Source organism: Nicotiana tabacum, chromosome 20 (genome assembly GCF_000715075.1).
Source record: "Nicotiana tabacum cultivar K326 chromosome 20, ASM71507v2, whole genome shotgun sequence".
Taxonomy (NCBI): domain Eukaryota; kingdom Viridiplantae; phylum Streptophyta; class Magnoliopsida; order Solanales; family Solanaceae; genus Nicotiana; species Nicotiana tabacum.
In genome coordinates this window covers 166,123,028-166,150,667 of record NC_134099.1, presented here as the reverse complement: position 1 = coordinate 166,150,667, position 27,640 = coordinate 166,123,028, and the positions used below count along the sequence as shown (strand labels likewise).

Below are 27,640 nucleotides of genomic sequence, written 5' to 3'. Positions count from 1 at the left end.
TGTACCCGTGATTAGAAACACATTTCGACTCCGTTGAGATTTGGATTTGGGTCACATAAATGCGCACCCGAGTTTAAGAAGGTAAGATTTATTAAGGCGCGTCCTAAAGAGACTAACATATTGTTATTTTAGGAAGAGGCTGTGAAGGTTCATTAAACGGCCAAATCCAAAGTCTAGTCAATGGTTATGTATTTAGTGAGGGCCCCAGCGATGTGTGATTTATTTGGCGAGGCTCGTCTCATTTTTATTTTTAAGGATAAACCTACAGTGACTACATTTCTTCTATTAAGTTTGTTTCTAAAAATAAAAGAAAATTTCTCAATTAGTTACATGCTGAAAAACATAACTTATTCATTATTATTTTACGGCTAAGGTGAATGGAAAATTGCGATCGAGTTTGTACAAAGAAAAACTGTTTTCATTCTATATTCTATTATTCTATAATACTAGAACATGAGATAGATAATAATATCGAAACAACTTTAATTAATTTAAACTAATATTATTAGATGAAGAAGTTATACATATGCAACCCCATTACTCATTAATCAATCAACTACATTTTTATACAAAGAATGGAAATTTATATTCAAACACAAATCTAAACAGGAGGAACTCAATAGGAACAAAGCCTGATTAATATTTTATTTTTGCTTCAAGCCGAGAGCGTACAAATGTGTACCTGGAAATGGCAGTACAAGAGCAAAAGAAGGAGAAGTCAGCAACAATAATAACATAGCAACAACAGATTCAGCAACACCGCAAACCAGTAACAACAAGAGAGTAACCCAGTAACGGATTGAAAAATCAGCAATGCCAAAGTGCAATCGCAGTCAAAGCAGAAGAGAGACAGTGTCACGACCCAATTTTCTAACCCGGTCGTGATGGCGCCTCTCGTGAAGACAAGGCCAGCCAACTAACCCAAATCGTATCTTCAACAATTATTAAACATAAATGAATAAATAAATACAGCTTAACGACAATAATAACCAGTGTTTAAAGCCCAACATAACCCGACCGGGGTGTCACAAGTCACGAGCATCTAAAGAAATCCTGAACACAACTACAGGGCCAATAATATACAAAATTAAATTCTAAAATTCTAAAGACAATGTCCGGTGCCACGAACGCTGGCGGTAACCTTGCTCAGCTACAATAGTAATACCTTCAATGAGCTAATATCCCGCTACCGGGTGATCAATACCTGCAGTTGCATGTGAGGTGCAGGGAGTAAAGTGAGTACTCCGACCCAGTGAGTAATAAAAGTAACTACAGTCCGAAGATAAGAAAATCCAGTAAATACACAAAGTAAGCTAAAATCCAAATATACAGCAACATATGGAACTGAGCAGCTAAACAACAGTATAAATACAAATACATGAATGCAATGCAATGCATATGATGGTACATTCCAGTACCCACTGCGGCGTGCAGCCCGAGCCATCCATATTTATTTATCGTCGACGGCGCTCACTGGGGGTGTATACAGACTTCGGAGGGGCTCCTACAGCCCAAGCGCAATATCTTGGTCAGTCATTGTTACCTGACCGGTCAGCCATTGTTACCTGACCAATTTATATCACACAGTTCCAAGTATATCACATAGTGTCATTGTTACCACTGTTTCAAGTATATCATACAGTGTCATTGTTACCACTGTTTCAAGTATATCATACAGTGTCATTGTTACCACTGTTTCAAGTCACTTTATAATCAGTCCAGAAAATAATATAATAAGCCCCTTGGGCATTTACAAAATAGAAGTTTCCAGCCCGAAATACATTTAAAATGTCATTTGAGTTTTCAACACTTAGAATTACGGCTAAGTTTGCAAAACAGTAATTAAAACCTTGGACTGAAATTAAATGATATTAATCCCCGAAGGATTCTACAAGTCGGCACAAGGCCCCCAAACGTGGCATTAAGCCCAAATATCATCAATACATGTGCGTATCAGTCGCCAACATACTATAATTATCACTCGGGATGGACCAAGTCACAATCCCCAATCATATACGACCCCGCACCTGCCATGGGATGCATGTCACGCCTCAATATAGCGTTACGATGTGAAAGTCCGGGGTTTCAAACCCTCAGAACAACAGTTGCATCAATTACTCACCTCGAACCGGCTACTTCTTTAGCTCGCAAAACCTTTGCCCCTCGAATTGGCCTTCACGTGCGTCGAATCTGCCCAAAATCGCAACGAATATGTCGAATTATGCTAAAGGGACAATACCCAATCGAAAGCAATCGAAAAATATCGAAATTCACGAAATTTGCAAAACCCGAGCCCCGGGCCCACTTCTCAAAATCCAGAAATGTTTACATCAAAATGTTCCTTATATCGCCACGAGTCTATACATACCAAATTCACAAGAATCAGAGTCCATTTGACCCCTCAAATCCCAAATTTAGAATTTCAATTTCAAGCCCTATTTTCTTACAATTTGGCTATATTTTCATGAATTTCAAGGATGATTGCACAATATAATCATGTATTTAGTTCATAGGACTTACCTTCAATCACTTCCCGTCAAAACCCCTTCAATTCCCGTCCAAAAGCTCTCAAGGTTGCTCAAAAATGGTGGAAAAATGGGTTGGGTTCGCGGATGAAATGTTAATATTTCGGAAGTACTGTTCACGGGGTCACTATTCACGACACTGTTCACGGGTCACTATTCACGACATTGTTCACTGGTCACTGTTCACCCGCTGCAGAAAATACAGCAGCTTTTTATGAAATTTGCAGCACAGCCATTTTTCACTAAAATGGCTCTAACTCCATCATACGAACTCGGAATTAGACGATTCTTGTTCCTATGAGTTGCAAATAATAATACGAACACAACCCTTCAATCGAAACTCAATTCGGAGCTCGTTTGCCCAGTTCAATACCCATTTCGCTCGTTAAACAATTAACTCACATTTCACGTCAAAAACCTAATCGTGACTTGATGAAATTAAACCAAAATTTCCAGATCAGTCCTATAATTCATGATTTAAATTCTGGAAGTCTCGAAATCAAATTTGGATCTCTAGAACTAAAAATGAACCTTTAGATCATTACATTTATGCTTAAAACGGCAAAAATCTTCCAAAAATGACCCGTTGGGCATCCGAAACACACCCGAGGCCAGTGGGACCTCAACAAATCATTCCCACATAATTCATAACATCATTAAGACCTGCTCCAATCATCAAAACACCTCAAACAATATCAAATTATCCAAAACTCATCGAATTCAAGCCTAAGTTTCCAAAAATTTCCGAACATACACTTTCGATCAAAAACCCGACCAAACGATGTCCGAATAAACTGAAATTTTGTACACACATCAAAAATGACATAACAAAGCTATAACAACTCTCTGAATTCCATTCCGACTCCCGGATCAAAATCTCACCTATCAACCCGAATTCGCCAAAATACTTTGTCAATTCAAGCTTAATTCTACCCCGGTCATCACAAAAATATTCCGGACACACTCCTAAGTCCAAAATCACCTAACGAAGCTATCCGAACCACAAAATTTGCATTTCGAGCCCTCTAACACATAAGTCAATATCCGGTTGACTTTTCCAACTTATGCTTCCTTAAGAGAGACTAAGTGTCTCAAACCTTACCAAAACTAGTCCGAATGACTTCAAATTTTGCACACAAGTCACATTCGATATTACGGACTTGCACCAACTTTCAGAATCGCATTCCGACCCCGATATCAAAATTTTTACTTCCGGTCGAATTTTCTCAAAAACTTTCAAATTCCTATATTTAGCCAAATGACTTCAAAATGACCTCCGGACATCCGAATTCACTTCCGATTGCGCTCCCAACTACAGAATCACCATACAGAGCTATTCCCAGACTCGGAATCCCAAACGGACATCTATAACTCTGAAATGCCTTCCAACCCAAGTTTATGAAATTCTTCTAAAATACTAACTTCCACAATGTACGCCGAAATGCTCACGGGTTATCCAAAACCAAATCCGGACATACGCCCAAGTCCGAAATCATCATTCGAATATGCTGGAACTTTTAGATCCCAATTCCGAGGTCGTTTACTCAAAATTCCAATCTTAGCCATTTTCTTCAACTTAAGGTTGCCGCAATGAAAAGTTTCTTTCCAATTTGACTCCGAATTTCATGAAATTCAATTCTTACCATACGTACAAGTCAATATACCTAAAATGAAGTTGTTCATGACTTCCAACTGCTGAACGATGCCAAAGTGCAATCGCAGTCAAAGCAGAAGAGAGACAGATACAAGATGCAGTAGTTTACTGATTTTGAATAACACTCGAGAAAAGACAAACGGAATTTATTCAAGTAGAAGTTCAAGTTGTCTTTCTCTTTTCAGTCTAAAACCCTCCCTCTCAAGTGTAAAAGTCTGTCAATAATAATCTCTAAGTCTCTCAATAATAATCTCTCCTTCTCTTAATCTCTAATTCAAGTCCCCCCTCAAATGTGTCAAATGACCCTATATATATATAGCAAGACAAGTCTTGAATTCCCAACCCGAAATTATTCCCCCAAGGCATGCTTTGTCCCCACTACTTAATGTTTTCCTTATTTTAAACCTTGTCCCCCATGCCTACATTAAATAAATACCACATTCCCAACCCATTATAATTTGTCCTCCATGCCTAACATAAACAAATGCAATATTCCTCCCCATTATATTTTGTCTTGTCCCCCATTATGTTAAACAATTATATCAAACCCCACCCCATTATATTTTGTCCCCCATGCTTAACATAAAGAATCAAAATAATGTTCAATTACCAAACTACCCCTCCGACCTTATTGCAATTACCATTTTACCCCTGAATACAATGCAATTTACCAAATTACCCCCATCAGCTCTAAACAATCAATTAATCAAAACTTAACCAAAATATAGTCAAGATGACCAATTTCTCAACAATCTTCAACAACAAATCACATGAACACGATGAACAACATAACTCAAAATTAATGGAATGAATTAACCATATCGGGAACCAATCCTGGTTAATTTAGACCATCAATGAATGAGCAAGGATACAACGATACAAACAACAAAATACATGATTCAAACTAAATCAACAAATCAAAACAAACATAAACTCACATTAAATCACTATATTAAACATGAACTTCAAACAAAGATGAACATGAACTAAATCTATTTTTTAAACAACAAACATGATGGATTCAAACAACATTAATAATTTCTGGAAAATACATAACAACACATGAAACAAATTAAAGAAATAATTAATTAAATTTCAATTTGAATCTACAAACATTAAACTAACAAATTTTTACCTAAACAATAAACAAGAACGATAAAACAAAACATGAAACAAACTGAAAAATTCACCAAATAATGAACAAAAACAAACATTTGCCGATTTTAGAATCGAGAATATCAAAACGAAATACGGACAAAATAAAACTCAAAATCTACTAACCGGATCGACACGAAATATGTACGGACTGTCTCGAAAAACCTCGACCAAAGCTCGACCAAACGACGACGAACGAATCTAAGAAGCAAACTGAAGCAACGCCGACTTAAGGGTGCGGGCAGCAGCGAACAAAACAAAAGCAGCTGGGGGGTGCGTTTGGTTCTGTACGCAAAGCAGAAGAAAGAAGACGAGGGTGAGGCAACAACGTCCAGCAGCAACCATGGCGAAGAAGAACGCAGCAGCATTCTGGCCGCGTAAATGGTGGACGCGCAACAGAAGCGACGGCGAAGCAGATGGAAGAAGGTCGACGCAACAAGCAGAAAGTTCAACTGGTCAAGCAACAGGAGCTCAACAGTGGACTGGGCTTTTATGGTGGAGCTCGACGGACTGGTTGTTGACGACGAAGACGCAGCAGTGACGACCATGGATGTCGAGCTCGAGCTTGCAAGTGGTTGTGTGGTTTTAATGTAATGGAGGACGGGGGGTCGTTTGGACGCGAGGGTGGTTGTGTCGTTTGGTGGTTTGAATGAGGGACGAAGGAGGAGGAGCAGAAGTTGGTCGGAAGGGAGGGCAGCCATGGATGCTTGGGGGGTTTGGTATTTTGGAGAAGAAGAAGATGGAGGGGGGCGGGTGTTTCTTAGTTTTAGGGTTTTGTTTTTGGGTTTCAACAAAAAAATGAAAAATGGGAGGGGGTTGGGCGGATGGTTTAATTATGGGGAGGACCGGGTCATGGGGAAGGTTGGGCAATTATTTGGGCCTGCGGTTTGAAATTGAAGAAATGACCCAATCCGATTTTCCTTTGTATTTTTGCTCTCTTTTCTTCTTTTATTTTTCTAAAACTAAATTATAAAAATACTAAATCATTATTAAGAACTAAATTAAGTTATAAAATTGCAAATTAACTACCAATAACAATTAATGCAAAATTAAGTAATAATTAAGCATAAAATTGTATATTTGGACATTAAATGCTAAAAATGCAAAAGATGCCTATTTTTGTAATTTTTATTTTTTGTAAAACAAACCTAATTACTAACAATTGTAGAATTAAATCCTACATGCAAAATGCGACATATTTTTGTATTTTTATTAATTTAACAAATAAACAAGCACAAATAAATACAAATAATTATCCAAAAATATCACAAAATTTCACAAAATTGCACACCTAAAAGCGACCAAAAAGCGACCAAACATGCCTGGTCGCAATATTGCTGGTCCCTTTATTTTAGGGACCAAAGTTGGTCGCTAATTAGCGACCAACTTTGGTCTCTAAGGTAAAAGGACCAAATATTCTGATTTTGACTTTAGTGACCAACTTTGGTCGCTATATTAATTTAATAATATAAATTTGGCGACCAAAGTTGGTCTCTACATATGAAATACGTTGTTTTTAATTTATCATTAATCATTAGAAAGCGACCAACTTTGGTCTCTAATCCAAATATTATATTTTAAAATCTGGACAATAGAGACCAAAGTTGGTCGCTAAATTCAAGAATTTAATTTTTTTTAAAGATAAGCGACCAACATTGGTCGCTATATTTCTAGAAATTGTATTTTTTTAATAGAAATCTGGGCAGGTAGCGACCAAGGTTGGTCGTTATTGCCCAGAAAATTATTTTTTTTATAGTGAAATGCGACCAAATAGAGACCAAAGTTGGTCGCTTTTCTTGGTATATTTTTGGCAGAAACTGCCTGTTTTGGCAGCTACACCACCTGCCAGCTTACCAAACATCCTAAATAGGCATTTTATGCCAGCAACAACAACAACAACAATTAAAAGCAACAATCAATAAAACTAACACATTAAGCTAACAAAACTAAGTTAACGCTTATTACTAGCCCATTCGAACTAAAAAGAACTAACATAATAGAACTAAATTTTTTGTCTAGTTCAAAGTATATAAAGTACTCAAGGAGTGTTCTTTCAGCATCCTCGTCCGAAAGTTGGATTGCCTCGCCCGATTCATTAGGTGGTTGACTGCGTATGAATTCCCCCACGTCAGCTGCATATGAAGCGAACCTATATGAAAAATTATATATATTGAATTAGTATTTCAAAATTTATATAAAAGTAAACCAAAATACTTAATGAAAAGTAAAAAACTTACATGTATATAGTCGAGGCTCGACCCTCCTTTCTGAATCAGTCTCTTTCTTTTTCTTTACAATACGAGTTTCATTGAATAACTCATCTTGCTTCATTGGCATCATAAAGCTGTCTGGTGGCTTTGGTGATTATCCTCGTGGTACTATTACTCGGGATGAACTTGGATACAGAGAATAACTTGGATACAGTACCTGACAGGGTGTGTCTTTGATCAATTGTTGATCTCTATAGATACAATGATAATGAGAAGGCAATGACATGTGTTTCAAAATAGTGACGGTATAGGTAGGATTTAACATTTCCTAAGTAGATAAAAGAGGTTATAGAGGAATTCTCTACTTCACTTTCCAAGAGGAAAAAAAGTTTGATTGATAGTGACAACGTTGATGAAGACGGAATGTTTTCCATTGGTCATTGCAGTTCCCATAAAGCGGGGATCATAAGACTCTATGATGACAAAGATTATAGGAAGTTTTGTTCTAAACTTTCTTCCAAGTCTGATCTGTACAAGCTTAATATAATATTGGTAATATTTCTTCGGATTCAGACAATGATTTGACCGACAAAAGTATGGAAATGCTCTTAAAAAGAATTAAAGGTAAAATGTTTTTCTTGGTAGAGAAGGATGCTGAAAAGATTTTACCTTTAATTCTTTATAAGAGCATTTCCATACTTTTGTCGGTCAAATCATTGTCTGAATCCGAAGAAATATTACCAATATCACATTAAGCTTGTACGGATCAGACTTGAAAGAAAATTTAGAACAAAACTTCCTATAATCTCTGTCATCATAGAGTCTTATGATCCTCATTCTATGGGAACTGCCATGACCAACGGAACACATTTCGTCTTCATCAACCTTGTCACTCTCAATTAAACGTCTTTTCTTCATGGAAAATGAAGTACAGAATTACTCTATAAGCTCTTCTTTTATCTACTTAGAAAATACTAAATTCCTACCTACACCATCACTATTTGAAACACATGCCATTGTCTTCTCATCATCATTGTCGCTAATGAGAAGAACAATTAAAGGCACACTTTGCCAGGTACTGTGTCTTAGTTATTCTTGGTGGAAGTTCTATTGCATGTCTAATAACGTCATCAACCTCTTCTAATAATCCTCCGGCAATCTAAAATTCCAAAACATAAACTAAAAGTTCAATTCATATCCACAAAAGTTCAAGTCATATCCTAAAGGTTCAACTCATATCGTAAAAAGTTCAAGTCATATCGTAAAATTTCAATTTATATCATACAAGCTCAATTCACAAGAACAAAACCTAAAAATTAAAAGTTCATCAATTCTTATCCCACGAGTTTAAACATAAACTAAAAGTTCAATTTATATCCTAAAGGTTCAATTCATATCCACAAAAGTTCAAGTCATATCCTAAAATTTCTATTTATAACCTAAAAATTCAACTCATATCCTAAAAGTTTCAATTCATATCCTACAAGTTCAATTCACAAGAACAAAACCTAAAAACTAAAAGTTATATTCATATCCTACGAGTTTAAACATAAACTAAAATTTCAAGTCATATCCTAAAGGTTCAATACATATGCTAAAGATTCAATTTATTTCCTAAAAGTTCAACTCATATTCTAAAATTTCTATTTATATCCTAAAAATTCAACTCATATCCTAAAAGTTTCAATTCATATCCTAAAAATTCAATTCACAAGAACAAAACCTAAAAACTAAAAGTTATATTCATATCCTATGAGTTTAAACATAAACTAAAAGTTCAAGTCATATCCTAAAGGTTCAATACATATGCTAAAGGTTCAATTTATTTCCTAAAAGTTCAACTCATATCCTAAAAGTTTCAATTCATATCCTAAAAAGTTCAACTCATACATAAAAGCTTCAATTTATATCCTACAAGTTCCATTCACAAGAACAAAACCTAAAAACTAAAAGTTATATTCATATCTTACGAGTTTAAACATAAACTAAAACTTCAAGTCATATCCTAAAGGTTCAATACATATCCTAAAGGTTCAATTTATTTCCTAAAAGTTCAACTCATATCCTAAAAGTTTCAACTCATATCGTAAAAAATTCAAGTCATACATAAAAGCTTCAATTTATATCGTACAAGTTCAATTCACAAGAACAAAACCTAAAAACTAAAAGTTCATCAATTCTTATCCTACGAGTTTAAACATAAACTAAAAGTTCAATTTATATCCTAAAGGTTCAATTCATATCCACAAAAGTTCAAGTCATATCCTAAAATTTCTATTTATTTCCTAAAAATTCAACTCATATCCTAAAAAATTCAATTCATATCCTAAAAATTCAATTTACAAGAACAAAACCTAAAAATTAAAAGTTATATTCATATTCTACGAGTTTAAACATAAACTAAAAGTTCAAGTCATATCCTAAAGGTTCAATACATATGCTAAAGGTTCAATTTATTTCCTAAAAGTTCAACTCATATCCTAAAAGTTTCAATTCATATCCTAAAAAGTTCAAGTCATACATAAAAGCTTCAATTTATATCCTACAAGTTCAATTCACAAGAACAAAACCTAAAAACTAAAAGTTCATTTCATATCTTACGAGTTTAAACATAAACTAAAACTTCAAGTCATATCCTAAAGGTTCAATACATATGCTAAAGGTTCAATTTATTTCCCAAAAGTTCAACTCATATCCTAAAAGTTTCAATTCATATCCTAAAAGTTTCAATTCATATCCTAAAAATTCAACTCATATCCTAAAAGTTTCAATTTATATCCTAGATTTCTATAAATCCTAGATTTTTATAAAATGTTAAATAATGATAAATACAACCTAAACCCTAGGTTTCTATAAAATACAATGTTAAATAATCAATTAAAACACTTGTCATTTGAAACTAATTTATAGCTAATAAACAAAACATTATAAGCTTACACAAAAGATATAAATAGTAATTATAACCTAGAATTTTTAGGAGGTGGAGAAGGAGAGAGACGCAGCAGCGGCAGAGGCGACGGCGACAGGGCGGCGGCAGCTGGGCGGTGGTCGTTGGTGGCGTGGGTGGGGCCTCTGGTGCTGGGAGTTGGAAGGGGGGGGGGGGTTGAGTGTGAGAGAGAAAAGAGAGATTTAGGGAAATTTTTAGAAAGAATGGGAGGGGATCCCGGTTTTGACACTCTGGAATTAAAAATAGCGACCACAGTTGGTCGCTATTTTGGTAGGTAAATCAGTTTTGAATTTTTAGAAATAGCGACCAAAGTTGGTCGCTATTTCTAAAAAAATTATATTACTCTTAATTCAATTTAAAATTATATATATATGTAGTATAAATTTAGGATTTTAATTCAATTTAAGCTATATATATATATATATATATATATATATATATATGTATATATATATGTATATATATATGTATATATATAATACAATTTAAAACTATGTACATATGTAGTATAAATTTAGGATTTTAATTCAATTTAAGCTATATATATATATATTAATTATATAATACAATTTAAAATTATGTACATATGTAGTATAAATTTAGGATTTTAATTCAATTTAAGCTATATATATATATATATATATATATATATATATATAAGCTATATTCGATACAATATTACCTAATACACTTATACTTAGTGCATAGTATAGCGTAAGTATATATAATATATATATAAGCTATATTCGATACAGTATTACCTAATACACTTATACTCAGTGCATAATATAGCGTAAGTATATATATATATATATATATATATATATATATATATATATAAGCTATATTCGATATAATACTACCTAATACACTTATACTTAGTGCATAGTATAGCGTAAGTATATATAGTATATATATAAGCTATATTCGATACAGTATTACCTAATACACTTATACTTAGTGCATAGTATAGCGTAAGTATATATATTATATATATAAGCTATATTCGATACAGTATGACCTAATACACTTATACTCAGTGCATAGATATATATATATATATTATATATATATATATATATATATATATATATATATATATATATATATATATATATATATAAGCTATATTCGATACAGTATGACCTAATACACTTATACTCAGTGCATAGTATAGCGTAAGTATATATATATATTATATATATAAGCTATATTCGATATAATACTACCTAATACACTTATACTTAGTGCATAGTATAGCGTAAGTATATATATTATATATATATATATATATAAGCTATATTCGATACAGTACTACCTAATACACTTATACTTAGTGCATAGTATAGCGTAAGTATATATATATATATATATATATAAGCTATATTCGATACAGTATGACCTAATACACTTATACTCAGTGCATAGTATAGCGTAAGTATATATATATTATATATATAAGCTATATTCGATACAGTATTACCTAATACACTTATACTTAGTGCATAGTATAGCGTAAGTATATATATATATATATATATATATATATATATATATATATATATATATATATATATATATAAGCTATATTCGATACAGTATTACCTAATACACTTATACTTAGTGCATAGTATAGCGTAAGTATATATATATATATATATATATATATAAGCTATATTCGATACAGTATTACCTAATACACTTATACTTAGTGCATAGTATAGCGTAAGTATATATATTATATATGTAAGCTATATTCGATATAATATTACCTAATAGACTTATACTCAGTGCATAATATAGCGTAAGTATATAATATATATATATATATATATATATATATATATATATATATAGAGAGAGAGAGAGAGAGAGAGAGAGAGAGAGAGAGAGTCATAGTACTATTCATCCCTTGTATTACAAAAGTATTAACGGCTTATATTTATATTATTTAGATAGTAAATACAAAAGTGATTTTTAATTTTGACCATTGTTGACCTGAATAGAGACCAACTTTGGTCGCTATTTATTCAAGAATTTAGTTTAGCGACCAAAGTTGGTCGCTATATTTAAATCAGATTTAATTATATTTCATATAATATTTAAATTAATAATATAATTATTAAAATTGTATAACTGGGCCCCATTTAAGCGACCAAAGTTGGTCGGTATCTGCCTACCCTTTAAGTAGCGACCAACGTTGGTCGCCATTTTTATATTATATATATTTATATTTTATAATTTTTTTAAAATAATAATATAATTATTAAAATTTTGTAGGTGGGTCCCACTTTAGCGACCAACATTGGTCACTAATCTCAGTAAATGTTTGACCAAGAAAGTCTGACCAGTCCAGTCAATATTTTGACTAATATAGCAACCAAGTAGCGACCAACCTTGGTCGCTATTTTGTTTCTTTTATTTATTTTATTATTTTCGCTAGTTTAGCGACCAACTTTGATCGCTTTTTCCCACAGACCAATTTTGATCGCTAAATTTTGATCGTTTTTTTCCGGATTTCTAGTAGTGAGAGAACTCCTCCCGAGAGAGATTCAAAAAACGGATCCTCAAAAAATACACTACTTTTAAAGGATCCGACACGCACTCAACTACATTTTTGAAGAGTCCGAGCATTCTTGTCTACCAGTTGGTAGAGTACTTAGAAAGCAGATTTTTTTCTGAATAACTGGATTTAAATGCCTTGTGGTAACCTTTACTATCTTCCGTTTTTCATAATGCCGGCCTTATCTACTGGTTATTGTTTTGTTTTTCGTCTATTTTCTTGTTTTTGTTTCTCTATGATTTGTGTTGATGGTACCGATATATTGTCTCTTTTCGTCTTTTTGAGCCGAGGGTCTATCGGAAACAATCTCTCTACTCTCTCAGGGTAGGGGTAAGGTTTGCGTACACACTACCCTCCTCAGACCTCACTAGTGGAATTTTACTGGGTCGTCGTTGTTGCTGTGGTGGTAACCTTTACTTTGGATCACACCGCTACTTAGATAAACATGAATGCCAGTTCAACTATCGCACTGCTGCCCAGGATGCTATAGCAAAGGCAAATCTGGTTGTGAAGGCAGAAAAACTTGACAAGATCTAGAAAGGGTATCGTGCTTAAAGTTGGTACGCTCGTCTAGTTCAAAAGGTCTTCCTCGAGGATGAACAGTGAATGGGAATTTGAAAGATAATCAGCTGCTAAAACGAAGGTGATCGACTATAATGAAGTTGAAGGAGAACCTCGGAGCAACACTAAAATTGTCTCTGTGTGACCTATGGGTCACGGGTTCAAGCTATAGAATCAGCCACTAATGCTTGTCATGGAATCAGTCACTGATGTTTGCATAGGGTAGGCTGCATACATCACCCCTTGGGCGCGGCCCTTCCTCGGACCCTGCGTGAATACGGAATGCTTCATGCACCAGGCTGCCCGACTATAATGAAGTTGTGTTGTTACCAGTTAGAACTAAAATGACAGTACTATTTGGATAAAATGCACTTAAATACAAGCTCTTCTTGAACATAAATTCTTCAATTTGTTTTAGATACTTCAGAAGTGAACCAGATAGACAGATATAAATATAAGGGACAAACCGCACAAATCCGATAATCCGAGTCAAACCGAGAAAAAAAAATCCGACTATGGTTTGGTTTGATTTGATTTGGTGTTGGAAAAAAACCCGACCATAATTGGTTTGGTTTGGTTTTAACTAAAGAAAGTCAAACCGAAACCAACCCAACCCAACATCACATATATAGAAATTTTAGATATATTTAATAAATAAATATACTTATTGTGATGTAATTTATAAATATTTCTTAAACTTTTTCATAATTTTATCTTTTAAGATATTATTTCAAGGTTAGACTTAGAACTTTTGAATGTTCCAATAAGTTTTATAACCATTAATATTAGTAACTTAAAGAGAATTTTTCATAAAACACCACTTTTAGGTCTAATTAGCCATTTATAGATACATTTTGTTATATTACGTGTTATAGATACCTTTTATGTTTTTATATAATGTATTTTATGTATTTAAGCTATTGTATTCATTAATACAATAGAAAAAATAGGTGTTAAAAAGGGAATTCCAGGTAAGGTTGATATGTATTTAACTGTATTCACGCGGCATTAACGTGAATACAGTAACGTATCTGCGCAAAATCTGGAAGGTTAAACTAGTTAAAATGGGAAGGAAATCCAATCACATGATATTCTCCTAACTTAACTTAACGAACAAAAACTAGTACCCATTAATCTGTATTCTGCCATACACGATTCAAGCTAAAAAAAACAGCGAAAACCAGAGCAACATCTGTTCGAAGTTCTTCCATTCACTTCTCCTTTTTCTCTGTTCGCAGATATCAATTCAACAACGGAAAATTAGATTGATACAAATTATATACAAAATACGGTATAGTTCCTTTTATACATATGACAAGTTTAACAGTGTTGTTGCGTTATTCCGAACGATGAGGGCAATTACATCGATTTTTCAATTGAGGAAATACTGATAAAGGAGTATGCCTCCTTTAATGATCTGGTTGCTTCAATTTCTAATCAACTGGGTATAGATTTGAGCTCAAAGTCCATTAAAATTCAATACAAAGTAGAAGAAAATTGCACGCCAATGGAAATACACAATGATATGGTTACAGAGTGTATGTAGAATTGAAAAAAGAGAACAGAGAATTTGGTATGTATCCTTTGTGCATAACAACTATTGAAAAAGAACTTGTATTCGGAGGTAGTTTAAATCAAGGCGACATTGTGCAAATAGACGAAGCAGTTCAAAGGTACGATTCCGATACAGATAATACACTGACTCTAGATTTTGTCAATTCAGGAGAAGTGATTGGAGTGTTCGAACTCCACAAGGATTTGATAATTTCACAAACTAATTAAAGGGAGGTTATGGCTGGACAAGTGTATAAGGATAAGGCTACATTGAAAGAGGTGATGGAGAATTATGCTATAGCTCAAAGGTTTGAATTCCGGGTTGATAGGTCTAATGCTGTCAGGTTTGCATGTATTTAAGTTTTTTTTTTGTATTTTCTATTATTGATTCGAGTTGTAAGTTTAACGTTGTTGTATTTATGTGTATTTTTGGATTTCCTCTTGATTATCATAGATGTAGTTAACATATGTTTGTTTATGGTCCTTGAATACATGTATTCATATGTATTTTACTGGTATAATTACATTACAGTGGCTCTAATTATTTTCTTATTTTGTCTATTGTGGTTTTAAGTGTATGCATATACCCAAAATAGTATTCAGTTGTATTCATTGTATTTAATGCATATAACTATAATAGAATTCAGTAGTATAAAGATTTATATATATAGATGTCAGTATGTAAAATAATCAGATTGTATTCGTGTGTATATGAGTGAATTTTTTTTGTAAACACTTATGCTAATCATATGTACAATGATTAATACTTTGCAGTTATGCATTATCATGTATTTCAGAAGATTGTGAATGGAGGTTTAAGGCTTCAAGCATTAACAAATCAGAACTATTCAAAGTGAGAGAATTCATTGATAACCATACATATCCGCTGAAGGACAAGGTGTATGAGCAGCGGCAGTCAAGAAACAGCCTTATATGTGGTATGATAAGGCCTAAGCTTACAAATTATAAGAGGAAATACACCCCAAAGGATATTATTGATGATGTGAAATCAGATTTAGGTGTAGACATTAGCTACATGTTGGCGTGGAGGGCTAAAGAAAAGTCAATGAATTTTTTGAGAGGTGAACCGACTGATTCATACAAAAAATTACGAGGATACTTCTATACAATGGATATGACATATCTAGGTTCCCACATCATAATGGTAAAATCGCCAAAAAGTGAATTCATGTACGTGTATATATCTTTGTATGCTTTTATAAAGGGGTTTGATCATTGTAGACCCATTGTTGTTGTGGATGGAAGTCACCTAAAATCTTACTACACCGGGACATTTGTTTCGGCAAGCACGCTGGATGGTGCAGGTGAGTATCTGAATTATAATACAATCTGTTAATATTTTAAATGTTGAAATACATGTTCTAAAAATATGTATTCAATTGTATTTACAAGTCATATATTGCCACTAGCATATTGTGTTATTGATTCAGAGAACGATGCTGCTTGGACGTGGTTCTTTGAGCAATTCAAGATAGCATACGGTGACAGGGAAAACATGTGCATCGTTTCAGATAGAAATGAGAGTATCATTAAATCTGTATCGAGAGTGTATCCAAATGTACCACAATTTGCTTGTATATGGCATCTATGGAACAACGTATATAAGAAATTCAAAAGGAGTCATGCCAAGTTGAGCGAGATATACTTCTCGATGGCAAAAGCATACACACAAGCTGAATTTGACAGTCTAATGGAGAAGGTGGAGAAGGTAGATATTAGGGTGAAAGAATACTTAGAGTTAGCTGGATACGAAAAGTGGGCTAGGTTGTATGCACCTGTTAACAGGGGACGGACAATGACGTCAAATATTGCTGAGTCAATCAATGCCGCATTAGTTTCAGCAATGGAATTGCCAATATACAACTTTCTCAAAGAAGTTAGGAAGATGTTTGGACGTTGGAATTGTAGTAACCGCAAAGAAGCTACACAGACATACACGACGCTTGGAGAAAAATACCAGGAGATGCATACTTTGAATGAGGCAATGTCCACGTATGACTGTAAGTTATATTTTAATGTCATTGTAGTATATAGCTTAATTGTTTTCTGAATTAATGGCATGAATACAACTGAATACAATCATTTTTAAAATACAACTACCATGAATACATATGAATACAACTAAATTCAAACACATAAAAGACATATTTTTTCGAAGATCTGATATGAATACAACTGAATATAACTAAAAACATGCTGCAAAAACTATTCGAATACATCAGAATACAACTAACAAATCTGTATTATATATAATTTTAATATGTATTGTCATGACGTATCCTTCTAATGTTTTTTTAGCCTCCTGCTGCCTAAAGTACAACAGACTTTTGATAAGTTCTGCACTAATTACAGTTAATAGTCTGCTGGTCTAAATATAATATGTATTCATCTGTATGCAAATATTTCAGTTGTATGTAACTGAGTAATTCAACATTATACATATGATAATTTAGTTATATGTGCTCAAAACTTATATTTCTATTTTTAAATGTAGGTGGTACCATCAACTGAATACTTACATACGGTTAACGATGGAGGGAGGAATTACACAGTCTGCATGTTAGAGAGAAAATGTGTTTGTGGGAGGTTCCAAGTTGATGAATTGTCATGCCCACATGCTTGGGCTGTATTGAAGAGCAAGTTTCTAATGCCAGAAGAATATTGCTCTAACTATTACAAATCAAATACTGTTGTAATGACATACGATGTGCATGTGTACCCGCTACCAGACAGATATGACTGGAATATACCAGCACATGTTGCAGAGGAGGTTGTACTACCACCCAAATGGAAAACACCTCTTGGAAAGCCAAAGAAGAAGCGCAATAAACCTTTAAGTGAATTGCTGCAGCCAAAAAGTCAACATTCATGTAGCATATGTGGGCAGGGAGGACATAACAAGTGAACGTGTAGAAATGCTCCACGTAATAAATAGTTAACACTCTAACATGTATTGGTGTTTCAACGATTTGTCAATACTTATGATGACATTGTCAAGTAATAAATTCTCATTGTCAAGTAATAATTTCAGAAATGACTTTCGTGAATAGATTCTGAATACATATAGTTACCTTAATGTGTTGGATACAATCGAATATAACCTTATCTACATATACTTTGACAGTTTATTATAGACAGTGCCTGAGTTATATACATAACTAGTCAGAATTCACCGGAATACATCTATATACTCAGTTGTAATATAATAATTTCAATAAGTCTGAATTTATATTCTCTAACTCAACAATAACATGTTTAATACATCTGAATTTATATTCTTTAACAAATATTAACTGAATTTGAAAGATACATATTAAAGAATATAGCTTAATACAAAGAAATATAGTTGAATACAGAGAAATACATATGATTAATACAGTTGAGTATAACTGAATATAGCTGAATACAAAAAAATACAATTGAATACAGCTGAATAATATAGTTGAATACAACTAACTACTACTGAATAAAACAGTTGAATACAACTGACTATAGTTGAATACGTATAAACTGTTTAATACATCTAAATTTGTATTCTTTAATGCTCCCTCCGTTTCAATTTATGTGAACATATTTCCTTTTTAGTCCGTGCCAAAAAGAATGACTCCTTTCCTTATTTGGAACAATTTACCTTTACAGAATGATTTATAGTCACACAAAATATATGTGCTTCATTTTACACCATAAGATCAAAAGTCTTCTCTCTTTTCTTAAACTCCGTGCCCAGTCAAATGGGTTCACATAAATTGAAACGGAGGGAGTATGTATTAACTGAACTTGAAATATACATATAAATGAATGCTGCTGAATACAACTGAATACATCTTAATAATACAGTTGAATACAACTGAATACACCTGAATCCAGAAAAATACATCTGAATTCTTTAATATAACCTACCATCAGAATACATAAAGTTTCTGACTTTGATATTAACATGTTCAATACCTAAAACCTATTCAAGCAAGTTACTGAATAATACATACTTGAATCCTGTAAGATACATATGAATTTAAACTGAAAAATAAGCACGAATACTTATGAACAAACCAGTGAAACAACGATTGAAAAGTTGCAATTGTCATACACGAACACTGTTGATAAAGTGATAAGTTTTTATAACTAAATACCATCTTCACCAAAAAACTACTCAAAACAATATTCTTCTTCAAACTACATTCCAAAACTACATTAACCTAAAGCTACTCTAACACTATCTGCATCTTTGAATCTGACTCCGTGATTTGCCTAACAATCTTTGAGGGTGCTTCATTCTCGCTTATGGCATCAGCGTCTATCTTCTGCATAGCATAGTCCCAGAGGAGAGCACCATATCTTTGACAGAGTAGATTGGAATCAAATGTTATTTGTGGAATCTCACCAATAGTGCTTAGAAACTCTGCGTATGCCGCAACATGCACCCCACAATCCCTAAAAAATAATTGATTGAAAAAATTAAAAATAATTCATACAATTAGATTTGTATATAACATACAAGAATGATGATTGAATATTTACATGCTCCCAGCTTTCTGTTGAGGCAGATCTGATATGAAAAAAACTTCAAAGGGATCATTATGTGACTTGTCAGTGTATGCTGAGTAAGTAAACCAATCTATGCCTTGACTATCTCTGTAAAAGCCACTGATTGATAGATACAGAGGTACACGCTTAGCTAGCTTATCAATCTCAGAAGCTATATATGCATCATGATACGAGTCATACACTTTGATATATCTCTCCTTGAATGAGACAACAGCCAATACCCAGTGTAATTTGTCCTTCAAGTTGACTGGTATCAAGACATTATCCACAGTATGCCAAGGTACATTTGCTAGCAATCTGTAGCCCCTTATGTACTCAAATACCACATCCTCTTCTTTGGCTACATTAGCATTACTATCTGTATCAGTATACCTGTCGAAGATTTCAGCGATTCTTGTCTTGAATATACAATCAACAATTGTATACTTGAAGTTGCTTTTTTGATTGTACTTTCCCTTCTTTCTCAGATAGTAGAATATGACGTCAATATGCTATACACAAATTTAATTACACGGTGTGAGTCCAATTAATCAAACTATTAAAGAATATAGCTGAATATAGAGAAATACATATGAATAATACAGTTGAGTACAACTGAATTTAGCTGAATAATACAGTTGAATACAACTGAATAAAATAGCTGAATACAACTGACTACAGCTGATTAAAACAGTTGAATACAACTGACTATAGTTGAATACAACTGAATACAGAGAAATACATATGAATAATATAGTTGAGAACAACTGAATACAGCTGAAAGCAAAAAAAAAATACAACTGAATACAGCTAAATGATACAGTTGAATACAGAGAAATACATATGAATAATACAGTTGAGAACAACTTAATACAGCTGAGAGCAAGAAAAATACAACTGACTACAGCTGATTAAAACAGTTTAATAACACTGACTATAGCTGAATAATGATGTCATTGCATCATATAGAGTGTTTGAAAATAGTAAAAATACTACAACAGAATACAATCAAATGCATGTTGTTATTCAAAGAAAATTAGTCAGTTAGGGGAAAAACTTACGTTGTCATCCCATAGCTTCCCGTCAAACGATAGAAGGTAAAACCAATTTTTTGAATTAACTTGATCAACTCCAAAATCCAATGGTATATGAAGTGTTGACTTGTTCTTCTTGTAATGGTCTTCCAAATTACTTCTACAAGTATGATATAAAAAACATTATATACATTTTTTAAAATATAAAAACTTAATACACATACCGGGGGAAAACTAACCTCTGATCATGTCTAGCGAAAAGACCATCACGAACCCATTTGTCATATTCCTGAATGATTAATGTAGGATGTGGCCCTGCTATTGAATCATCCTAAAAGGGGTGTCTTTTTCCAAAAATAGGGGTCAACTTTACTGAGGTACCTGTTGTTCATTGAATTCGTGAGTAGAACTTTTAAATTTAAAAACCATGAGGAAATAGATCTTTAGTTTATAAGAAAACTAACCTGCGGAGTCGAAGTTAGACTCATAAGGCGAAGAATACCATCTACTTGGTCGTCGATTCCTATGAGATGGTACTGGGGTTGATTCAGCTTTTTTGCACTGTTGTGTATCACAATTCTAGTTTCTGGAATTTGACTGGGAAGAAACTTGCTGTCCAGCTCAAATTGAGATACATAGAATTCTGTAGATACACCCTCTTGACCTGTAGATGGTATGTTGCACTGCACCTCTGATGTAGTATTCCCCTCACCTCTTGACTCCACACATTGAGCATTAAGCACTGGTTTCTATTAGTTGTATGTATTATTGTTAGTGTAGTAACTTGGTCTAAGAATACAGTTAAATACATATAATTACAGTAAGAAAATATATTTTGGTAATGGAAATCTTAGTGAAATACAACACATATATTCAAGATTAACAAATCAGAATATATTAAAATACGGCTGAATATATTTAAATACAGCAGTTAATTCCAATTACATATTAAGGTTAACAAACATATGAATACATTTAAATACATGAGTTGGTCAAATACATTTATCATTTTAATGAGGCAGTTAAATGCTTGTCGAATACATAAAACTTTTAAAATACAATTATTTAATTATAACAGAAAACTGGAGATATAAACAAATGCTAAAGATGTTAAAAATGTTAAACCTCAACATTATCTCCGACATCTGTGTCAATACCATCATCACGTCTTCCTATGGGTTCCTTTCTCTAGTGTAAACTTTTATTTTGCTGATTTTGTTGAAGATGGTCAGAAAGCATCTTGAAGTTATCATTGATAAATGCTCTCAGAGACTTGAACTCTCCCACAACCTTAACAAGACAGAAATAATTAGAAGATTGCGCCAAATATATATGAATGTTAAGCACTAAACTGTAATGTTTAATATGTGGTTAAATACTCACGTATTCTTTGAATGAATTTAGGTCTTTCCTCAAAGAAGATACTTCGTCATTTTTGGAATTTGGCAGCTTATTGTCATGCAAAACATTTTGTCCAAATTCAGATACACAAACAAGAGGAATCTTGGATTGATACTCTATTTCATTAGGATGCCTTTCGGGTTCCTTGCGCTTTTTATGGGGCGGTGATGAAGATAGACCAATACTTGCAATATGTTTCTTCTTACATTGAAGATTGGGTGTAGGAGAAAAGTCGTCCGAATCCTCTCCCGACTTGTCTGAATGAGCAAGAGTAGGTTTGTTCTCAACATCAGTGCCTACAGGAGGAATCTGAATAACGGCAAGCTCTATATCGCTTGGATGGATGTCCTTGTAAACAATCTGAAAAACGAAATACAATCAAAGTCTTACTACAAACATACACATGCAGATCTGGAATCAAACTGAAATTTCTATTGAAATTAAAGCAGCACTAATGATTGGGAAATAATATGCAATTATATGAAGAATTAATAATGAAGGCTACAACAGCTGTATATTGCTGTATGTATATGAATGCAAATGTTTGCGGTAGCTATATTTAAATGTATGCAGTTTCTGTATGCATTTGTATACAAGTGTATGCAGCATATTTATGCAACTGTATGCAACTGTATACTGCTGTGTGCATCCCCTGCAAATGTATGCAGTCTCCTGTATGCAAATGTAAGCAAAATCTGTATGCATTTGTATGTAATTGTATGCAGCATACATGTGAGAATATGACAACAAATATTATAGCAGAAACTACATCAGAAACTACAGCATGTATTAAAGCATCAAAAATGTATTTGTATGCAATTGTATACTTCTGTATGCAAATGTATGCAGAATTAATTATTAATAAAATCTAAACTAACCATGATACAAATTGTATATTACCATGTTTCCGTTGTCATTGAACATGCCGTTCATCAGATAAGCAAAGTTTGGCTGATTTCCGGTGGTTCTCCAATTGAGTATTCTGGGGACCACGTCATCAACCCGGAGTGCAATTTTGGGATCGACATCTGAACAACACCCATAAAACCACACTTGTATAGCTAGGGGCATCCCAGCTATCCTGTAATACTTCTTGTGAGCATCCATCTTCTTGGTAATCGATTTTGTCAGTGTTTCAAATGCTTTTAAACTCCAATGATATTCAGAATAACGCCCACTCTCTACCAAGTCAAAATGTAGCCTTGGTATGGTTGTATTTTTCTTCTCAAATGAAAAAATGAAGGTGTGTATGAAATACAACAAAGATATCTTCAAGGCATCCCCATAATTGTTGGGACCCCAGTTCTTGTCAGCAAATCATTTCATCAAATGTTTCTTCTTGACAAGATTAACACCTCCAAAGTAAGTCTCAATAAGCCGATTAGGAACTTTTTCACTAAACTCAAAATCAACATCATTACCAACACATTTGAGGCCAGTCACAAGCGCAAACTCCCTTAATGTGAAATGTAATGAAGTACCATTGACGTGTATTGCAAATATATTTTTAGGAGTTCCTTCTAACTGGAGAGCCATGAAGCATCTGAAGAGTTGATGTTGGACTTCACAACGCTTCATTTGAAGAAAATTTCCAAAGCAAGTATTACCTAGCTGTTTGTACTGCTCTGGAGTAAGGTTCTCTTTTAGCTCGGAGACTATGTTAGTGTTAGTATATACACTGATATGCAGTGCAAATATTGGCTGGTGTTTCACAAAAAACTTAATTCCCTGCATTTAACAAGAATAAATACATATAAATACAATTTAATACAATGCATATTTCACAGTAAATTTGACATGAATACATATGAATAATTGAATACAACTTCAAACACTTAGAAGTATAAATATAACTGAATACACAACATATTTAACAGTAAATCTGACATGAATACATACGAATCTAACTAAATACACTGACAAGTCTAAATACATATAAAAACAACTGCATACAACACACATGACATAAAATATCATTAACATGAATACATATGAATACAACTAAATACATACTGGAAAATTAAACATTTGCAAACAATAAAATAAATACATTGAAAGTAGAATAAAATACAGTGATGGGAACCTTGAAAATCTTTAAAAATACAACTATAATAATACATCAGAATACATATACATACGTATAAATACAACTGAATACATTAATAATAAAGAAGAATACGTCAGAAAATTACCTTTTCTTCAACTTTATCTGAGATTTTACTTGCTTCAACCTCTTTCCCCTTGACAGATGAAGCTTCAGAGATATGGATTTTCCTCTTTTTCGTTTTCTCCATTCTTGTCTCCTTCATTGATTTCTCGACTTGGGTTTCTTTGAAATTTTCATGTCGAGCTTTTGTTCTCTTCTCCTAAGCCATATTTTTGGCTAAACCTGCATCCAATTTCCCTTGAGTGATTTGCAATGAGAAAGAGGGACCAACGAAATTGAGAATTTTAGTGGGTACACCTCTAGTAATCAACTTGCGGGTTATACTCTCAGACATTGTGAGAATACGACTTGGGTACTGTTGATTAGATACAATTTGGTAAGTAGAGATGTTGAGAATAAACAAAAATGGCAAAAATCAAAAAAAATAAAATTGCTTACCGTACTACTTATAGAAACAAATCAGTACAATAAATATCGAATTAGGGTTTACCCGAGATTGGGAAAGGAGGAAGCAGCGTTGTGGGTTAGGAGAATTTTGATTTTTAGTGCGATTACAGAGGGGTTTGGAATGAAAAATATATTGTATCAATTTAGAGAGAGAGGGTGAACTTGTATTGAGAAGTTGTATGGAAAACGGGTGTCTATGAGAGATAAAATATGAGAATGGAGAGAGGAAATAAAATATAGCGTGTAAAATGGCTTAAGTGTAGGAGATACCCAAAATTAGAAATATTGCTATAAATCATATAACATATCTATAGGAGGTAATTTATTTAAATGGTATTTATTTTAAATAAATAGGGGGTTAACCTATTCTATAGGAAGTAAAATTTCCTAACTTAAATAATGCTAACATAAGCCCAAACCAAAATCAAAACAATACTAACGCTATCAAAAGATATTCAATTCAATACTACGAACGACAATGTATTGAATATCTATTTTTTATTTTGCAATAATTCAAATAAAAATGCATAACCTATTTTTATTTTTTCTTTAGCGTTTAGTCATGTAATCAATACTCCCTTATTAGTCTACTTATTTTAGCATGACTTAGTACTTTTAGATTATATTTATTTTTATTATGACTTTTTAATTAGCAATATTTATATTACATAATTTTATTATCTTTATTATTAAATATTTTAGGATAATGCCATGATACATCTCATATTTCATATTATTTTCTTGAAAAATACCTTACATAGTTGTATGTTACTAGGATTAAAGAAATATTTTAAGCACAAGTTATATGTTTTGTGTAACGAAGATTTTACCAGAAAAAACCTGAATAACCCGAAAATCCAAGATTGAAAAACCCGAGTTTTATTGGTTTGGTCTTTAAATTTAATAACCCGACACAATTGGTTTGATTTGGTAATTGCAAAATCCGAACCAATCCGACCTATATACACCCCAAGATATAAATATAAGATCATTGGTTAAACCATTAAAGATGAAGCACAGAATGTCTACACATTCAAACTGCAGTATTTTCCAGTTAACATTGTCACAATGAAATGCTATGGATAACTTTGTTATTGCATCTACTACAGCTTACAAAAAGTAGAGAAGGAACAATCCATGATTGGTGTCCTCTTTTACATGCTATGATATTCATCTCCAACAGTGATCATTAAGAACTCACCTCGCACCTTTAAAGGAGGGGTTGAATACTAGCGCTCAAGAAGCCTAACGTAAATTTGGATTCTAAATCATGCCGTAATGCCTCTGGTGGATTCAGCTTCAAGGTACTTGCACATCCGTTCCATCACTTCTCTTCCCTTAGCACTGTTTGCTTGAAACTTGTCCACACACTTCTGCTCTATTTTCTCTGCCATTGAAGCCAGAGCTGAAAACGGCTTAATCCTAATACTCGTTTCCTGCTTGCAGACTGTCCATAAATTTGGATTATCTGGATGAGGGTCATACCTGATTTTCTCTTCCACTTCTATGTACTTCTCGAGACTAATGTTTCGAGTGGAGAGTTGCATTGACCGAGATTGGCCATCGACAACAGTTGATTCTACACAGTGGCAGATGTCCTGACCAATGATTTTACGAACAAACCATGGTCCTGGTGCATGGATAGTTATGGCACGAGTAGTATAAAGCTTCCCTGAACTGGGATCAAGCCTGTGGTTCAATGTGTCAACCTCGAGGATGTGTGATAGAGTGCGCTTGTTTTCCGGATCAGCAAACTTGCGCCAGGATGCAGAAGTTACACGTTCCCATGGGTGCTTATATGTGTGCTCTTGTGAATATGCTCTGACCATCTCTTACTTTTGGTTTTCTAAACCTGAACAATAGAAACAGTAAGCAAGCAAATCATGCAGACAAATGTCTATTGACGATACGAGTTAGCAACAAATGAATATAGGTATTTTTGGGTTCAAAATTTGTTTGAAACACCATTCTACCAACACACTTGCAAAAAAAAGTACTCGAATTAATTACCAAAAAAGAAAGTCCTCAAATGTTCCATTTCACAAGCTCAGCATTATATTGAATTACAGACACACCTCAAATCAACTTAGAATGAAGTATCTGTCAACTAATTCTCAACCCAATATTATTGGCATACCATTCTCCAACATTTGCATGTTCATTTGGTTACGTTCTCAAACCCCCTTCTTCCCCTTCCCTCGTTTCCACTCTCACTCGCACAAGAATCAATATCCACTTATTTGTCTTTAAGAACACAAAAATATACCCATTGAAAAGGCAATGTGCCTTTCCGACCATTAGAGAGTTTGTGGAGGACCAAAGAATTAGGTACATAAGCCCCTTTATCTTTACAATCACTAGAGTATTGTGATAACATCCTAAGTTAGAAAAGCATTAAACGCAATATAATGCTGTGAATGAATTCCAATTTCCTTTTCAGGTGAGTGTTAGACTCATCGATCCCGTTTTCAGGCTTCTAGCAAGAAATATTTCTCAACAGATGACAATTACTGTCTTATACAATCACAAAAGTATACATTTGAGTGTATATAATAAACAACTTGGTTTATTCAATTTGATAGTCAGTGATAGAAAAGATAAATGTTTTTTTTTTTTTGGTGTGTGTGTGTGAGAGAGATACCAAAAAAGGTTTTCAACAATATTTATACGCTATATTAAGACACTCAACTGCAGGCCAATTTTTCAAAATACTTCCTTACACCAACTCAAGCAGCTATTTATTTTAAACATAAGAAATATCAGGTTATGGAATGAATGATTTGATTCCACAAACCAATCTCATTGCCAGTGGCGAAGACAAAATCCAAAGAAACATTTATAGTTATCTTCACATCCTATAAGCAATTTTTTTTTTTT

General features: G+C 33.4%; 3 protein-coding genes and 1 long non-coding RNA gene across 4 annotated transcripts; 1 reads left to right on the top strand and 3 right to left on the bottom strand.

Moving 5' to 3' along the window:
* Positions 1-566: 566 nt before the first annotated feature.
* Positions 567-2,649, bottom strand: LOC142174783 (uncharacterized). The gene is made up of 3 exons (XR_012703837.1): positions 2,521-2,649; positions 2,123-2,190; positions 567-1,204 (listed from the first exon to the last, which is right to left on the bottom strand). It is a non-coding gene; the product is annotated as an uncharacterized LOC142174783 (long non-coding RNA).
* Positions 2,650-15,406: 12,757 nt separating this feature from the next.
* On the top strand, positions 15,407-18,095 carry LOC107791034 (uncharacterized). Its single transcript, XM_075240484.1, has 4 exons — positions 15,407-15,513; positions 15,944-16,494; positions 16,600-17,171; positions 17,685-18,095. The coding sequence occupies exons 1-4, from the start codon at positions 15,407-15,409 to the stop codon at positions 18,093-18,095; spliced, it is 1,641 nt and encodes a 546-aa protein (XP_075096585.1).
* Positions 18,096-21,789: 3,694 nt separating this feature from the next.
* Positions 21,790-24,788, bottom strand: LOC107791037 (uncharacterized). Its single transcript, XM_075241139.1, has 4 exons — positions 24,342-24,788; positions 23,050-23,877; positions 22,132-22,509; positions 21,790-22,038 (listed from the first exon to the last, which is right to left on the bottom strand). Exons 2-4 carry the CDS (start codon positions 23,254-23,256, stop codon positions 21,937-21,939), a joined length of 687 nt encoding a protein of 228 aa, XP_075097240.1. The 5' UTR covers positions 23,257-23,877; positions 24,342-24,788; the 3' UTR covers positions 21,790-21,936.
* A 952-nt stretch (positions 24,789-25,740) lies between these two features.
* LOC107791040 (uncharacterized) lies at positions 25,741-26,696 on the bottom strand. Its single transcript, XM_075241154.1, has one exon. The coding sequence runs from the start codon at positions 26,590-26,592 to the stop codon at positions 26,032-26,034; it is 561 nt and encodes a 186-aa protein (XP_075097255.1). The 5' UTR covers positions 26,593-26,696; the 3' UTR covers positions 25,741-26,031.
* Between the last annotated feature and the right edge of the window lie 944 nt (positions 26,697-27,640).

Excerpts from the sequence above, each read along its gene's own strand:
- LOC107791034 (XM_075240484.1), top strand. The coding sequence starts at position 15,407 with ATGGCTGGACAAGTGTATAAGGATAAGGCTACATTGAAAGAGGTGATG. Across the intron at positions 15,514-15,943 it reads GATAGGTCTAATGCTGTCAG|TTATGCATTATCATGTATTT; the intron begins GTTTGCATGTAT and ends AATACTTTGCAG. Across the intron at positions 17,172-17,684 it reads AGATGCATACTTTGAATGAG|GTGGTACCATCAACTGAATA; the intron begins GCAATGTCCACG and ends TTTTAAATGTAG.
- LOC107791037 (XM_075241139.1), bottom strand. The coding sequence starts at position 23,256 with ATGGATGCTCACAAGAAGTATTACAGGATAGCTGGGATGCCCCTAGCT. Across the intron at positions 22,510-23,049 it reads TCAATGACAACGGAAACATG|ATTGTTTACAAGGACATCCA; the intron begins GTAATATACAAT and ends TTCGTTTTTCAG. Across the intron at positions 22,039-22,131 it reads TAAATTCATTCAAAGAATAC|GTTGTGGGAGAGTTCAAGTC; the intron begins GTGAGTATTTAA and ends TGTCTTGTTAAG.
- LOC107791040 (XM_075241154.1), bottom strand. The coding sequence starts at position 26,592 with ATGGTCAGAGCATATTCACAAGAGCACACATATAAGCACCCATGGGAA.